Genomic DNA, 15,985 nt, shown 5'->3' with positions numbered 1-15,985 from the left:
AAGTTTTTCATATATTCTTACTTATAGAACATGTAGAAGATACAATGTGATTAAAATTCATTATTTTGCTTAAGATTTCTTTCTGTATTATTGTTACACTAAAGTGTTTTGAAACTTGCCTTTTCTATATTTTGCTGATAATGTTGAATAGTAATATCCTCTATCAAAACTAGAATCAGGTTTCCTTAGCCTTGTGATGTCATAACAGGTTTGATCTTCTTCACCTGTAAATTTAAAACCAGAAGTCTCTGAAGAGAATGCAGCTCTATTGGTGTGTACTTGGTGAATCATAGTATAGTCTACTTGTGTACCAAGTCTTATTTAAATCGGACTGAAACTGTAGCAGGAGGAGAATTTTGAATGAATTTCACAGAAATTTCAGTTTTTACAAAACATTGGCAGCATCTTTGTCAAAATCAAAAACTGATACACGAAATATGTATCTTAATATACTGGGTAGTATACTTGTGCACCAAGTCTTCTTGAAAATTGAACCAAAACTGTAGGTGGTGCAGCATTTTGAAAGGATTTCACAGAGATTTCTACATCTACAGTATTTTTAGTAACAATGGCAATATTGTTAGTCAATATTAAAAACCAATGAAACTGAATCATGTAACTTAGTATAGTTTACTGGTGTACCAAGTCTTATTGAAATTGGAACTGTAGGAGTAGAAAAATTTCACAAATTTTCTATTTTTAGTAACATGGCAACTAACTAATCATTTATGTAATGTAATATTATTTCTATATGTTTCAGGTATCAGTCATCCTTAGTTAATTAAAGAGTTACTCATTGGATGATGGTTATCATCTATGACTGATACCAGTTCTACACAATTTGACAATCTGGTTAGAGGAATTGCAGACCCTGAAATTTTGTCTGACCTGCTTGGTGATCCTAAGACAGACAGAACCTTGGAAGAGACTGTTTCCTTCATAGCACAGAAGGAACAAGGCAAAGTTACACGGAGTGCAGTTGGAGATTCAGCCGGTGCGATGTCGACAACGACCCATAGCCAAAAATCAGTACAAGGACCTGGAGGCAAGTGCTGGGCATGTGGTGGACCTGCCCACGGACAAAGAAACGATCGTCGAGCCAGACAAAGAAGTTGCGAGGCCTGGACATCTACATGTGCCAAGTGTAAAGTTAAGGGTCATTATACCAAGTCATGCAGCAAGTGTTCAACGTGTGGTGCCTGGGGACATCGTGATTCATCGTCAAGGGCTTGTACACAGGGACGAGGACAGAAACTCCGCAATCAGGGACCATCACAGGAACCGACGAAAGATGCTGACGACAAGGTTGGTTATGTCTACGACCAGCTATGTACCATATCAGAACAATATCAGAATACAGCACGTCTTGAACATCACATCTTCGAAGGAAAATGGATAGCTAGGCCGTCCAAACCTCATCCGATGCTACTGGTTAATATGACACCTTTGGCCGAGGACCATGCGTCATTTGGACATCCCATCAAAGATGTTACAAGGCTCAAAACGATACAACTGACCATGGTAGCTGACACCGGATGCCAGAGTACGATAATCCCATTACAGACAGCCAACAACCTGGGAATTACCAGAAAGGACCTAATTCCAGTAAAGCTCGTTATGCGAGGTGCCATCAAAGAAAACCTTGGGGTTATTGGAGCGGTTGCAGTTGATGTGAGGGTCAGAGATGGTTCCAAATCTACACGCATATTATGTTATGTATCTGATGTCATGGAAAAAGCTTTCATCTGCAGGGAGGCACTGGTTTCTCCTGGAATAATTCATGCAGACTTCCCAAACCATCCCGTAGACACATCAGAGAGTTTTGCTTCTGTAGAAGATGAGACTACCTGCTCCTGTCCCAGACGTCAGCCTAATCCACCTCCACTACCAACAACACTACCACCAGGCTTGGACGCTACTGAAGAAAATGTGGATGCATTAAAGTAATGGCTACTTGATTACTACAGTGCTACAACTTTTAACGTATGTGAACATCAACCTTTACCACTGATGAACTGTGAGCCCCTAAAGCTTCACATAGATCCTGATGCCAGACCAGTTGCTGTTCACAAGCCAGCACTGGTACCCATCCATTGGCAGGATAAAGTCTATGCTGACCTGGAGAGAGACGTAAGGATTGGAGACTTGGAGAAAGTTAGCCAGAATACCCCTACAACATGGTGTTCCAGGATGGTAGTTACAGGTAAAGCTGATGGTACGCCCAGAAGGACGGTAGATCTTCAACCACAAAACCGTCACTCCGTACGCCAGACCCATCATGTACCGAGTCCGTTTCATCTAGCAGACAGGGTACCTCAAGGTATGAAGAAGACCGTTACTGACGCTTGGAATGGATACCACTCTGTACCTATTCGAGAGGAGGACCGTCACTTTACCACTTTTATCACACCATGGGGACGGTACAGATACAAGGTAGCTCCACAGGGATTTATGGCCAGCGGAGATGCTTACAACCAACGATTTGATGCTGTCATTACGGACTTCAAGAACAAGGTCAAATGCGTGGATGACACTTGTATGTGGGCAGATTCTGTTAAAGCAGCATTCTTCCAGACGTGCGAATGGTTAGACCTCTGTGCTCGGAATGGTATTACCCTCAACCCGAAGAAGTTCCAGTTTGCTCAAGATATTGTAGATTTTGCTGGACTCACAATTACTCCTACAAATATACGACCAAGCACAAAGTTCCTAGATGCAATCAGCAACTTTCCCACACCATCCGACATTACCGGTGCAAGAGCATGGTTTGGATTGGTCAACCAAGGTGCCTACGCGTTTGCCATAACTAAACAGATGAAACCGTTCCGAGCTCTATTGAAACCATCTACACCGTTCCATTGGACGGATGAGCTAGATGAACTATTTACAAAGTCCAAAGAGGTCATTATCCAGGAGATGAAGGAAGGTGTTCGTCTGTTTGACCCAGCACGCATGACCTGTCTAGCCACAGACTGGTCCATTGATGGTATTGGCTTCTTCATGATGCAGAAGTATTGCAGCTGTGCCAGTAAGACCCCAGCATGCTGTAATGACGGATGGAAGCTTTGTTTGGTCGGCAGTAGATTCACCCACCCAGCAGAAAGTAGATACGCTCCAATCGAAGGCGAAGCCTTGGCTGTTGTGTACGCACTCCACCAGACAAGATACTATGTGCTCGGATGCGAAGATCTCATTGTCGCCACTGACCATAAACCACTACTCCAGATATTGAACGACCGATCACTCACTGAGATAGATAACAGACGTCTCCTTAACCTGAAAGAAAAGACCCTTGGATACAAGTTTACGGTGGTTCATGTACCTGGAAAGAAGAACCTTGGTCTGGATGCAGCTTCCAGACATCCAGCTTGCCCCCCAGATCGACTGGTATTACCTGGTGATGCCACAGTAGACAAGTCCCTTGACAGTTGCTCTGCCAGTTGTCGTGATACACCCACCAGTTTCGGCCTATCTACTGAGGATCGAGATCAAGCTGATGATACCTCCACAGTTGCTGCCGCTACAACTGCATTAAATGCCAACATCATGGTTGTAACTTGGGATATGGTATGTGAAGCCACAGCATCAGATCCTACGTATATTAGCCTGCTTCAGCAGATAGAAGAAGGGTTCCCAGAGGATTATAGGGATTTGCCACTGGAGTTGCGCCCATTTCATCGTTTTTCTGGCAGTCTATGCTCTGTTGATGGTGTGGTTCTCTTGGGACAGCGTATAGTCATTCCACCTGCCTTACGTAAACCAGTACTCAATGCACTTCATGCAGCACACCAAGGAGTCTCGTCGATGCGTGCCAGAGCCATGGACTCGGTGTATTGGCCAGATATCACGGTGGATATTGCCAGGACGAGGGACCAGTGTGGACATTGTCACCAGATGGCTAAGTCAAACCCCATGCAGCCACCTACTGATATAGTTCCCCCTGAATATCCTTTCCAGAAGATCTGCAGCGACTACTTCACCTACAACAGTAAGGATTATGTTGTCGTTGTGGACAGGTACTCCAACTGGCCCATGGTATACAGATCGGAGTCTGGAGCGGATGGACTGGTGAAGCGCCTTCGTGAGACATTTGTCACATTTGGTATCCCAGAGGAATTAACATCAGATGGAGGTCCTCAGTATACAGCTGGAAAGACACAGGAATTCCTGAAAGCCTGGGGAGTCAGACATAGAATCTCATCAGTTGCAAATCCACATGCCAACTGCTGAGCTGAAGTTGCAGTGAAGATGGTAAAACGTATGCTTGCGGACAACATCACAGCCAATGGTTCCTTAGACGTGGATAAGTTTCAGAGGGCTTTAGTTATATACAGGAACTCCATTGATCCAGAGACGAAGGCATCCCCAGCCTTGATCCTGTTTGGTCGTCCGATCAGAGATGCCGTACCAATCGTAATGGGTAGATATTCGCCTCATGATACATGGAAGGAACTGATGTCGAGTAGAGAGTTAGCTCTTGCCAAACGCCACTCAAGAGAGCATGAAAGATGGAATGAGCATACCCATCAGCTACCACCACTGCAGGTTGGAGACCATGTGTATATCCAAAACTTAATGGGCAACCACCCAAGGAGATGGGAACGCACTGGAGTTGTTGTTGAGGTCCGCCAATACCACCAGTATGTGGTACGTGTAGATGGCACAGGAAGGGTTACGCTAAGAAATCGCCAGCATCTGAGGAAATTCACCCCGTTTAACAGCAATTCACCCAGTGCAATTGAAACGATGCCGAGAATGCCACAGCCTTCAGAAAAGACTGTTACAGATGGTTCATCCTCGACTCAGAAAACATTGACTCTAAATCCATTGAAATGTAGCACACCACAACCTTCGCATGTGACTCCCAGGGTGGATGGCCCTTCTGTTCCACCACCTGTTAACCATGGTTCACCTGCTACATCTGGAGAGGTCTCACCTGCAGTCGTGACCCCAAAATCAACCGCTAAGTCGCGTTTATCGCCAAGACGACTATTGACGGACAAGGACGAAGTCGCTCCTCCGACAGAACATGAAGACAAACCGAAGGTCACACGTTTACCCCGCGCTCTGGCTCGTCTTCAGCCGCACAATGCACCTGGAAAGAAAGAGTTGTTGACGCCTGGAAGACCATGCCGCAATACTAGACAGGATTCCATGGATTCTGCAGAGAATAACTGATTATTGGACAGTTCAATTGATCTTTAATTACTAATGACTGAAGTACAGTTGTGATATGAAACATTCCGTAATTTGATATTTGATTTATACAGACCTTTTAAGTTTTATTAATGCCTAAAAAACTTGTCCCCGGGGGAGGAGATAACTAATCATTTATGTAATGTAATATTATTTCTATATGTTTCAGGTATCAGTCATCCTTAGTTAATTAAAGAGTTACTCATTGGATGATGGTTATCATTTAGTAACACCCTTTATTGAAATCAAAAACTGATATAAAGAATTATGTATCTTGGTTATAGTGTACTTGTGTACCAAGTTTTATTGATATTGGACAAAAATTGATTGTACAAGGAGCAGCATTTTGAAACTTTGTTACAGACAGATGAATGACAGTAGAGCTGAGAAAAATGAATCTAAAAGGTACACTGTAACTTTGGGGAAAAAAACCTATCTTGCAATTCTTATAAAAACAAACCGTCTCTGGTACATTGCTTTAAATAACTACAACTTAAGTAAAATTTTGCCACCCTTTTTTTTGCCCAAAAAAAACCCATGAATGAGACAAGAGGCCCATGGGCCACATCGCTCACCTGAGTAACTTTGGCCATGCTGTTCTTTACCAGATTTCCCCCTTGTAATACCTATTGTGGCCCCACCCTACCCCCGGAGGTCATGATTTGAAAAATTTAGAATCTACACTACCCCAGGATGCTTCCAAATAAGTTTCAGCTTTTCTGGTCCAGTGGTTCTTGTAAAGAAGATTTTTAAAGATTTTTCTTATATATTTCAATGTAAAACTTGGATTCCCTATTGTGGCTCCGCCCTACCCCTGGGGGGTCATGATTTTAACAATTTAGAATCTACACTACCCTAGGATGCTTCCACATAAGTTTCAGTTTTTCTGGCCCAGTTGTTTTTGAGAAGATTTTTAAAGATTTTTCCTATATATTTCAATGTAAAACTTGGATTCCCTATTGTGGCCCCGCCCTACCTCCAGGGGTCATGATTTGAACAATTAAGAATCTACACTGTCCCAGGATGCTTCCATATAAGTTTCAGCTTTTCTGGCCCAGTGGTTCTCGAGAAGAAGATTTTTTAATGACCCCACCATATTTTTGTCTTTTCTTGATTATCTCCCCTTGTAATGGGATTTTGCCCTTTATTTTAACAATTTACACTCCCCTTCACCCCAGGATACTTTGTACCAAGTTTGGTTAAAATTGGCCCAGTGGTTCTTGAGAAGAAGTTGAAAATGTGAAAAGTTTACAGACGGACGACGGACAATGGGTGATCAGAAAAGCTCACTTGAGCTTCCAGCTCAGGTGAGCTAAAAAGGAAGTAGGTAATCTGAAGGAGGATAAAAGAAAAAATATTGTAACCAAATCCAATATCATTGGCTCATAAAAATAAAGTCACATAAAATCTAACTATATGAAGTATACAGAATAAAGGTTTTCTATGGAAAAGATTACATATCCACTAACCTGCCCCTTCTTCATCATGGTTGACCACATTCTCCCTGATGTCATCATACTGGTCATCATAAAGGATAGACTTGCGCTTGTCTCGCTTACTGAGTGACCGCCACAGTAGAAACACCAGGAATGCAATTACTGGCAAAAATTATTATATGAAAGTTAATTTTGAAAAGGGAGAGATTATTCTGTACTCAGCGACTCAATAGACACTACTGTGCATGTAATACATCAATATGACTTTCAGGCCTTCTCCATATGTGCTTTTGCTGCAAATACTTTCTCAATTTACCAGTTCTTCAAACAGTAAACCAAACATTTTTTTTTAAATAAATAATCTTTTTTTCTCATTTAATGAAATGAATAAATTATACATGCACCTCTAAAAAAGATCAAACACTTACAAGTGACAGCTATCAGACTAACGATGATGATGACGAGGACTTCCATCTTGATGCCCCCTGCTGATACCACCTCCTCCACGGCACTAGCTTGCTGGTTACATGTGGGGCCAATCCAGCCTTTAGGGCAGAGACAACGGAAAGTCTCAGGGAAAGGCAGGTTAATACAAGTACCTCCTGCTTTACAAGGATTAATTCCTTGACAATGATCCATTGCCAGGCATGTGCTACCTACCCCAGGCTCACTGCCAGGAGGGCACCTTAAAAGATATTGCTATCATATTAAAATCAAATCTGATTTCAAAAAAAAAAAGAAATATATTTGAAATTTGAATTTATTTATGCACCAGTGAGAGGTAGCAAGCAGACAAGTTGTTTTATATGAAACAAAAGACAATCAAATTTCCAAGTGCAATTTCCATTTCAAAAACAGAGGTCTCGCAGCAAGAGTCCTACCTGCAGTCATGAGTTCCCCAAAGAGGAACACAGACTTGTTTGATTGTCTGTCCTAAGGTGTGACAGCGGGCCTGGGCACAATCATCACGTACACAACCCATGTTGACCCCAGATATTAGTTCCACCTCTGCTGCATCACTCTGGCTATTCTCCTCAATCATCATTGGGAACCACTTATTGTTAATCCTAATGTCAGTAACACAAGCTGGAAAAAACCACATAATGTGTATTAGCAACGGTACACTTGTTCTTTTTTAATTAATTATATTGTATATTGGTTAATACCATAGAAATAGTAATACAGAACTGAAATCAAATAATAATATACATGTATACTAAAAATCATTCAATATTTCATAATTAAACAAGCCTAGGTTATTATTATTTCTCTCATTACTGCTACAGTATATGTTGCATCACTCACTCCCATGCAGTGATTCTTTTTTTTTTTGGATTCTCTAACACGTTACATAACATCTGTTGTGCTATGTAATGTATGTGTTACATGCAGATAATGTTCAGTAGCATTTCTGAAGAATTTCAGTAGAGGGTGAAAAAGATTTCATGTGTGCTCATTAGTTACTATTTTTCTCAAACTGTAATTCCGTAACTTTTTAATTGTCAATAGATACTCATCAATCCTCTTGCCTATTGACTATGAACTCAAGGTGGAGAAAACCTGTTAACTAACTCGCATAAGTTATGGAACCTATACTTCTCCAACTTCATTTGAAATACATATATATTTTTGAAAATTAAACAAAAAATTTAGGGAAATAAATTTTACTTAATTGTATGCAACTTACTCTCTCTAAGATCTTTGCTATGGAAATCTGCAATAGGGTAAAACTTCACCATTGACCCTGAAACTATGTGATCCCTCTTGAGGTCAAAGAATTGACTATCCTGTATTGATCCCCATGTTTCATTGTAGTACCTCCCTTCTCCACTGTCCATCTTCAGCTGAAACCATCTCCCAATCCTTTTCACAGAAAGACTGTGCCATTGGCCATTAGCTGCTGGGGCCTCAGAGAGGGAAATTATATTTTCCGAAAAAGAATTATCATAATCCTTCAAATTGTATATGACAGCAACATGGCCATTGATGATCTAAATTAAATGAAATATACATTTTGTACTTAAGATATGAGAAATATTCGTCATGGGATATCTTCTCAAACTGAGAAGACTAGTACTAAAAAAAACTAATTGTCGATATTTATAAAATAAGAAAATTATAATGCATTAGAAATAAGATTACACACCTGCACTGATATGTATTCATGTGAGTTTGATGGCAAATGAAGAAGTACTCCTCCATCAAGATCCCGGGTCCGGAATTTAATGTGGATGTCTAACTTATCCTTTCTTAGCATATTGAAGAAGTTATCTTTCAGACTCCATGTCATGTATGCTTTCTCTGTATAGTTTCTGATTGTCGTCTCTGAAAGTTCAAGGCAATTTAAGTTTGCACAGATAAAATATCAAGAAATTAAAAAAAATGATTTTTACACAATAAATTTACATTTCAAAAGTGCCAATAACTATCACAATTGATGATTTTCACAAGTACTAGTCCATGTAAAAACTAGGTCCTCCAGAGCTTAAATTTGTATTGAATTCGTTTTCTCTGCAATTTTATTTTCATTTTTCATTTTTGATTTTGCAGAGAACAAGGTACAGTTTTTCATGTTTCACAATTTTCTGTACAAGAATCTAATTTGAATACAAACCTCGAGTACATTTGGGAGAATTGGACTTTGATGGACGATACCCTGGTTTACAGACACACTCCACCTCAGAGTCCCCAAGGGTTATCATCTGACAGGTTCCGTGGTCACCACATCTCTTACCGCTCAGGCTGCTACAGGCTGATTCCTCTGCAGGACAGCCATTCCCATGATTCTCTCCAGGGTGATTTAAACTGGTATACAAGTCATACAGCTGAAAAAAAAATCATTTCATACAGAAGTTTTCATCCAATTCCTTTAATCTCTTGAGACAAGACTATTATAAATGTACTTTCAAGTTAGTTCTTCAATCCTAATGCAAATTTACAATTAAAATTTTTTTGTGTTTGTGACATAACCTTCGATGCAATTCACTTCAAATGCAAGCTGGAAAAAATGGAACTTAACTTGCAAGTTATCTGTCATTTTTCCATACCTCTCCATTGTGATACAAATTTCTGATGCAACCCTCAAATCTTTCTTGAGTGATTCCCTGAGGAAAATCAGGTGTGGTATACCGTCCTCCCATCTGAAGCATCTGGTTGACATTTAGGTACTTATTTTGACCTGATGTTGACCCCGTGACCTCACAAGGTCGTCGGTCTTCTCTGCTTTCACTATGGGTATCAAACTGAGCATTTCTACAGTGGTCCACTGTCAGGGTAACTTCCTACGAGCACATGTACATTTTACAAATCATTACACGAGGCAGTCTTTAAAAAAAATGTTATTTCCTGGAAGTTTTGAGTAAGGCAATTTTAAGTCAGTCAGTCAGAAGGGGGCCAACAGACATTTTTTTAAAGACTGCCTGACAGGAGGGAATATATGAACTCTTTAACATCATTACAGTATATGTAAAACTATAAGATATATGTCATTTTGACTATCCTCAATTTTATCACGTTACAATACAAATACTATTAAAATAACTGTTAGTATAAGCAAACAACTGACCCTTCCTTTCCGGATGATGTTGAGGTGATGCCATGCACCATCATTCAAGACTGGCATTCTGGTAATTCCCCCTCTGTCTTTACCCATCACTCTCAAACTGACAGCTCCTGTGCCATGATTGACAATCAATTCAGGATAACCCTGAATCAGTGATAATGCAATGAAATCCTGGGGGTCTCCCTTTCTCATCTTGTCTACTGGGCCATTGTAGAAGATGAGTCCACTTTCCTTCAGAGTGGCAAATTCTATACTGGTGATGCTTTCCTCACACTGAGCAAGGGGAGGGTACAGTGTGTATCCTCCAGAGAAACTGTGTGTTGTCTGCTGACAACGGAATCCATCAAACATTGGGAGACATTCACACCTATTTAAAACATACGAGTCATATCAACAGCCACATATTTAATACAAATAGGAAGTCAAAGAAGTCTGTAAAACTTTTTCTTTTTTTACATGTATTTTTAACAAAAAGATACATTATTGCTCTCTTCAACAGTTATGGAACGCCAAATAATGGACACCACACAAAAACATATGGAAGCAGATAGAAACAGCTCATCTGAGTGATTCTGATGACCAAAAATTTAGTACAGACAGACTGCACTTTACATCCAAATGAAATTTAATTTAACATACTTTACATCCCCCCAGTTGTCCTCAACACAGGTCCCTCCATTAAAGCAGAAGTCTGGAGTGCACTTCAGAGGCCTTGAGAAGTCCCTGGCTTTACATTGACACTCTGCTACTACCTTGGTCCCCAGCCCCACAAATGACTGGGTCTTAGTGTTAACCACACTAGGTTTCCTCTCATCCACCACTAGAACATTGGAGCATCCCCCACTTTCACAGATCTCCTTCTGGCATTCATCAATGTTGACCATAACAATTTGGCCTCCAGCTGCAGCAGCAAACTGTGTCACACAATAAATCATTAACTTAAGCATACAAAACATTTTCTTTTCATTTTTATTCCTTTTTTTTTTTTTTTGCATATGTTGAAAGCATGTGTTTATGCATTATTGAACAGCAAAAGCTTTTTCAAAGTGTACAAGTATTCAGCATATTCAACTTTCAAGATGGCCAAATGGACCACTCCATTAATTACCCTTCTTCTAAAACTGAATTCAATATATGTAAGCTTATCAAATTCTAGCTGTATGAACTACCTGATCTTTATTTGTGGCTATGATGCCATCCAGTTTGTTGGCTGGATACCATGGAGACCCATGTGCTGCATATCTAACATCAACATATGGACCATTCTTCATCACACTAAAGATCTCAACATAGGAAATGGCCACCCTCAACTTCTCAGCCAGAAGTTTGCGGAATTTATCATAATGACTCTGGCCTGACATGTCATTAGGTATTTCAACAAACTCCTCAGCTGTAATTCCTGAAGAATGAAAAGCAAACTGGATTTGAAATATGAAAAAAATCATGAATTTTAATATTTTCTTATCATAATTTTAGCTAAGGAAGTCTACAGGAAAGGATATTGCACATAAAATATATACATGAACTCTGAGTCAGAATACACGTTTTATTGGTCCTGATCAATAACATACTCCTACATTATACAAACAAGATAAAGAAATATGACATATATCACATTTACTTGCACTTTTTTGAGAAATTACCAGAGAAGTAAACTAGTAAAACTACACCAACTCTTCCTAATAACAAAGTCCATTCATCCTTACCTGCTAGTCTGACAGATCCTGACTTATATACTGCCTCCTCCGATATCTCCTTGATAACGACCTTAATAGTGGCTGTAGCATTTATCTTCGTAAACACTTTAAAATCATGAACTTCCACTTTGAATTCAAATATACCAGCAGGAACTCCTCTCTTCATTGTAATGGTCCCATTTATTTTACTGACACTGAAAAAGATACCACTTTTTATTGAGATTCTGTGAAGCAACTTAGGAATCAATCATGGAACTACATGTATACAGTGATTTCTCAAAGTCAATTTGAAAAAGACAGCAACTGGTAGCCATACAATTATATGGAATAAATCATTGTCTTACTTGAAGAATTTTTCCATCCCATTTCGACTGATCATGGTGTAGTGTTTATCTACATAATCCCAGTCATCAGGGTCGTTCGCATTAGCTCGCCCAATTTCAACATCTCCAAACATACCTGAAGGAAAAAATGTTAAAATTAAAAGTAACTTGGTACATTGTATTAAACTTTCCCTACTGAAAAGTCAAATTATAGAACACATACTATACTTTCTAATTCTATTTCAACTTTCTGATGAGACTACATGTTGTGTAAGGAAATTTTTACTCTATTTTACCTCTGTAGTTGTACACAAAGATTTCCTTGAACCCATCCACATGCTGATTATTATTTTTATCTCCAATCTCAATAGTGAGTGTACTGGTGCCACTCATATGCTTGCCCCTCCCACCCATGTCCTTCATGATGATGGGCAGGTGGTAAAACTTCTTTTGCTCTCGAAGGAATCTTTTGTTTGCAAATACTGTACAAGTTCCATTTCCCTTTGCACCATCTGAAACAAGAACAAATTTTAAAATTTATCCAGCCACAAAACAACAAGTTTCAGTTACTTAGACTATCTGATGAAGTTCCAAGTAACTTAGGCTGTATGATGACTAATGCAACATCCAAAATTCTAAAGAGGTATAACACGTGCAAAATTTTAATGGTACCTTGAAATGAAAAACAATTACATGTAGAAGCTAGTCTGACACTGAATACTAAAAAAAACCTTGAAAAGTGATGATTTTACAAGACTGACAACTCAAGCTTACTTGGATCATAAATGAGAGAAAAGTTCTGATCCCCATTATGACAAGTAGGGTTCTCTTCACATGGTGGAAGCTCAAAAACAAATGGAGGACCATAATTAAGAGTGTCTGGGTCCATAGCACTGAAAGTTCCCACTGTCACAATGGGATCAGTCTCCTCCATCACAATGGGTCGGTAGTTCTCAGCAAAGGTTGGAGGATTATCATTAATATCTGTGACCTTTATCCTTAAAGTGGCAGAACCTGTCTTTGGTGGACTGCCTGAAAAAATATTTTTCAGTAATAATGCTTGTTAATTTAAGCTGAAAATGCCTCTATTCTAGAACTGAACAAACTTCCAGCATCAAAGTTACTTACCTTTGTCAATAGCCAAGACCTGGATGTTGTACTGGTCTTTTGTTTCTCTGTCCAGTGTTTGACCATCCAAACCTGCTTGAATTTTTACATGGGCTAGATTGCCTTCCTGTTCCACATAAAATCTGTCTGAATGCTCTCGAATTTGAAAACTGAAAATGGACATGAAAAATATGAAGAGAATGAACATTTTAAGAGAATAATGCAAGTAATCCTACTTAAATTTTTTTTTTTTTTTACATACATGTGCCATGGAAGAGAGCATTTCATGAAAATAAAAAAGGTAAAGGTCTAAATTCAGTGGCTCCCCTCCAGAATTTTATTTTTAGGCTACATAAAATTGAAATTATTGTTCTTGGGCCTGTGCGCATTCATTTTGAGGAAGCCACATTGCAATATTTATCGTACTTTCAACAAAATAAAAAGTTGGTAATGTAGAGACCAATCCAGGAAAAAAAATTCTGCCCTCATTTTCTTGTAGTTTTGCACTCAATTTTCGTTCCCGGTAGCCATTTGGTATAAACATTGACACTGACAGCCATTCAACATGGACACTTTCTTTGCGAAAAATGAAAATTATGCATATACACTGTACATGTATGTGGTAATTTTATGAGATATTTTAAAATATATCTACAGGATGACTCCAGTACAACTACATGTATGAAGAGTTTTCAGTGATAGTTATAAAAAATTCTGGAATAAAAAAATGCCTCCTGCATTTCATTTATCGCCAATAAAAAGATTTTTAAAAAGCCTCCCACCTGCATCTATTTTAATAAAAAAAAATTGGCCTGAGAACCGTAATATCAATTTTACTCAGCCTTACCAGAAAGACTTTATGTGGGCTTTTAAAAGAAATCTTTTAGATATCTAAAATTGTTAAACATGTATATAAATTCAACCTCTAAGAATTTAAAAATGTACTATTAATGTACTAATGAACAATATAATTTTAACAACAGAGACTTACAAGAACTCATTATTGGGATAGCTATCATTATCAGTGGCTGTGAAGGTGTAGAGCAGGAATTTCTCTGGAATATTCTCAGGAAAATGGTCAGTTTTAACTGGCTCTGTAAACCTAGGTGCTTCATCATTGGCATCTGTGACTGTGATTTCTATGTAAGCCTCGTCATAATGGAGGGGGTTATTATCTCTGGCACGGATGGTAAGATTGAAGAACCGCTGTTTGGGGTCCTCATAATCCACAGGCTGAAATGACAACATGGATTGGTAACCCTTATTCTCACTATGATTTTTTTTATTGTTCATCTTATATTATGTATACATGTATACATATTATTATCAACTGACATCTTACTGCTGACAATAGCTGCGAACAGCTTCATCATAAGTTAAAGTAAATTTACAAAACTATACAGCTGTACATGTATAATAGCAAAAGTATCATTGAATATTATCCTTAGAGTTGTGTAAGACTTGCTTAAGTCTCTACATAAAAGTTTTCCTATTGTATTTTAAATAATCTGTCTGCTCTTTGTTATTCTTTCATATTTAACACTGTAAGAAGCACAAATTTAAGCAAAAACATGACAACAATCTAACTATGCACAGATCTTACTTTTCCAATTCATAAGCATCTTGAAAAACACAATGTATTTACTTTATAGACATTGAGGGCCCCTTTATTGGAAGGCAGGCTACTGATGGAGAAGAAGTTGAGATCACTTTTCAGGGAGTAAGTAATTTTAGAATTGTTCCCAATATCGTCATCAGTGGCAGCCACTGTGATTATCAACCCTGAAGTCTGGCTCTCCGGCAGGGTGGCTCTGTAAATCTTTTTGTTGAACCTTGGCCTTTCATCATTTTTGTCTGTGATTTGAATTGTGAGAGAGGCGGTGCTGCTGAGCGGAACTTTTCCTCGGTCTGTGGCTATGACAGGCAGTATGTACTGGTCCACCTTTTCTCTGTCTAGGGTGTTTGTGTTGGATCTGACCAGTCCTGTGATGCTGTCTATCACAAACAAACTGTCCCCTGTTTTTGGATCTGCTGGCCTATTATTCCCCAGTGTGTAGTATACTGTGCCATTTTCTCCCAAGTCATAATCTATGGCTCTTACTGTCATCACAATTTTACCTGGAAAGAAAAGTCTTAACTGCTAAGCAATTTGTTATTCTCGTAGATTTGAAGTATAATTTATAAAATGATTAAAAGTATTTTTCTGTGCAAATTATTAAATAAAGGTTTAAAACATTCAAATTTCACATTATTATACATATACTGTATATTTACAGAGTCCTTTAAAAATATAAAATTTACATATTTCCTTACCCTTTTCAGAATTTTCTGGAACAAATCCAGTAAGGTCACGAGTAAACTCTGGAACTTTGTCATTGATGTCTTGGGGTTTGACCTTGACATAAGCATACCCCACCAGTGCACCTTCAGTGTTGGGCTCATCAACAACCAGCACATTAAACTGGTACTCTGCATGGCCATAAGGGAGGTCTCGGTCCAGAGATTTGTGTAGCGTTATCACTCCTGTTGTTGGATGAATTTGAAATGTATCCTGATACTCAGTATTCAGACTATATCTAAAGTTGGTTTGCCTAGAGGTATCCTTATCTGTTGCACTAACCTGTAAAATAAATTTTCAACTGTACTTTCATACACGATCACAGT

The 15,985-nt window shown here is 38.9% G+C and overlaps 1 protein-coding gene across 1 annotated transcript in view; it reads right to left on the bottom strand.

Moving 5' to 3' along the window:
- Positions 1 to 15,985, bottom strand: part of LOC133188340 (neural-cadherin-like) — a 41,326-nt gene that overhangs the window by 2,782 nt on the left and 22,559 nt on the right. The window contains exons 16-34 of the mRNA XM_061323720.1: positions 15,635 to 15,941; positions 14,967 to 15,439; positions 14,313 to 14,554; positions 13,343 to 13,491; positions 12,989 to 13,246; positions 12,511 to 12,726; positions 12,236 to 12,350; positions 11,901 to 12,085; positions 11,364 to 11,593; positions 10,834 to 11,108; positions 10,198 to 10,561; positions 9,680 to 9,913; positions 9,247 to 9,457; positions 8,779 to 8,957; positions 8,320 to 8,623; positions 7,514 to 7,718; positions 7,061 to 7,317; positions 6,666 to 6,794; positions 120 to 224 (exon numbers count right to left, since the gene is read on the bottom strand). Of these exons, the coding sequence (XP_061179704.1) occupies positions 120 to 224; positions 6,666 to 6,794; positions 7,061 to 7,317; positions 7,514 to 7,718; positions 8,320 to 8,623; positions 8,779 to 8,957; positions 9,247 to 9,457; positions 9,680 to 9,913; positions 10,198 to 10,561; positions 10,834 to 11,108; positions 11,364 to 11,593; positions 11,901 to 12,085; positions 12,236 to 12,350; positions 12,511 to 12,726; positions 12,989 to 13,246; positions 13,343 to 13,491; positions 14,313 to 14,554; positions 14,967 to 15,439; positions 15,635 to 15,941 (4,438 nt within the window). The remainder of the gene's footprint in view (positions 1 to 119; positions 225 to 6,665; positions 6,795 to 7,060; positions 7,318 to 7,513; positions 7,719 to 8,319; positions 8,624 to 8,778; positions 8,958 to 9,246; positions 9,458 to 9,679; positions 9,914 to 10,197; positions 10,562 to 10,833; positions 11,109 to 11,363; positions 11,594 to 11,900; positions 12,086 to 12,235; positions 12,351 to 12,510; positions 12,727 to 12,988; positions 13,247 to 13,342; positions 13,492 to 14,312; positions 14,555 to 14,966; positions 15,440 to 15,634; positions 15,942 to 15,985) is intronic.

Source organism: Saccostrea echinata, unplaced genomic scaffold, assembly GCF_033153115.1.
Source record: "Saccostrea echinata isolate AGI-Se365-2 ecotype Australia unplaced genomic scaffold, CSIRO_AGI_Sech_v1 ptg000016l, whole genome shotgun sequence".
NCBI lineage: Eukaryota > Metazoa > Mollusca > Bivalvia > Ostreida > Ostreidae > Saccostrea > Saccostrea echinata.
This window is presented reverse-complemented; position numbering and strand designations above follow the sequence as displayed.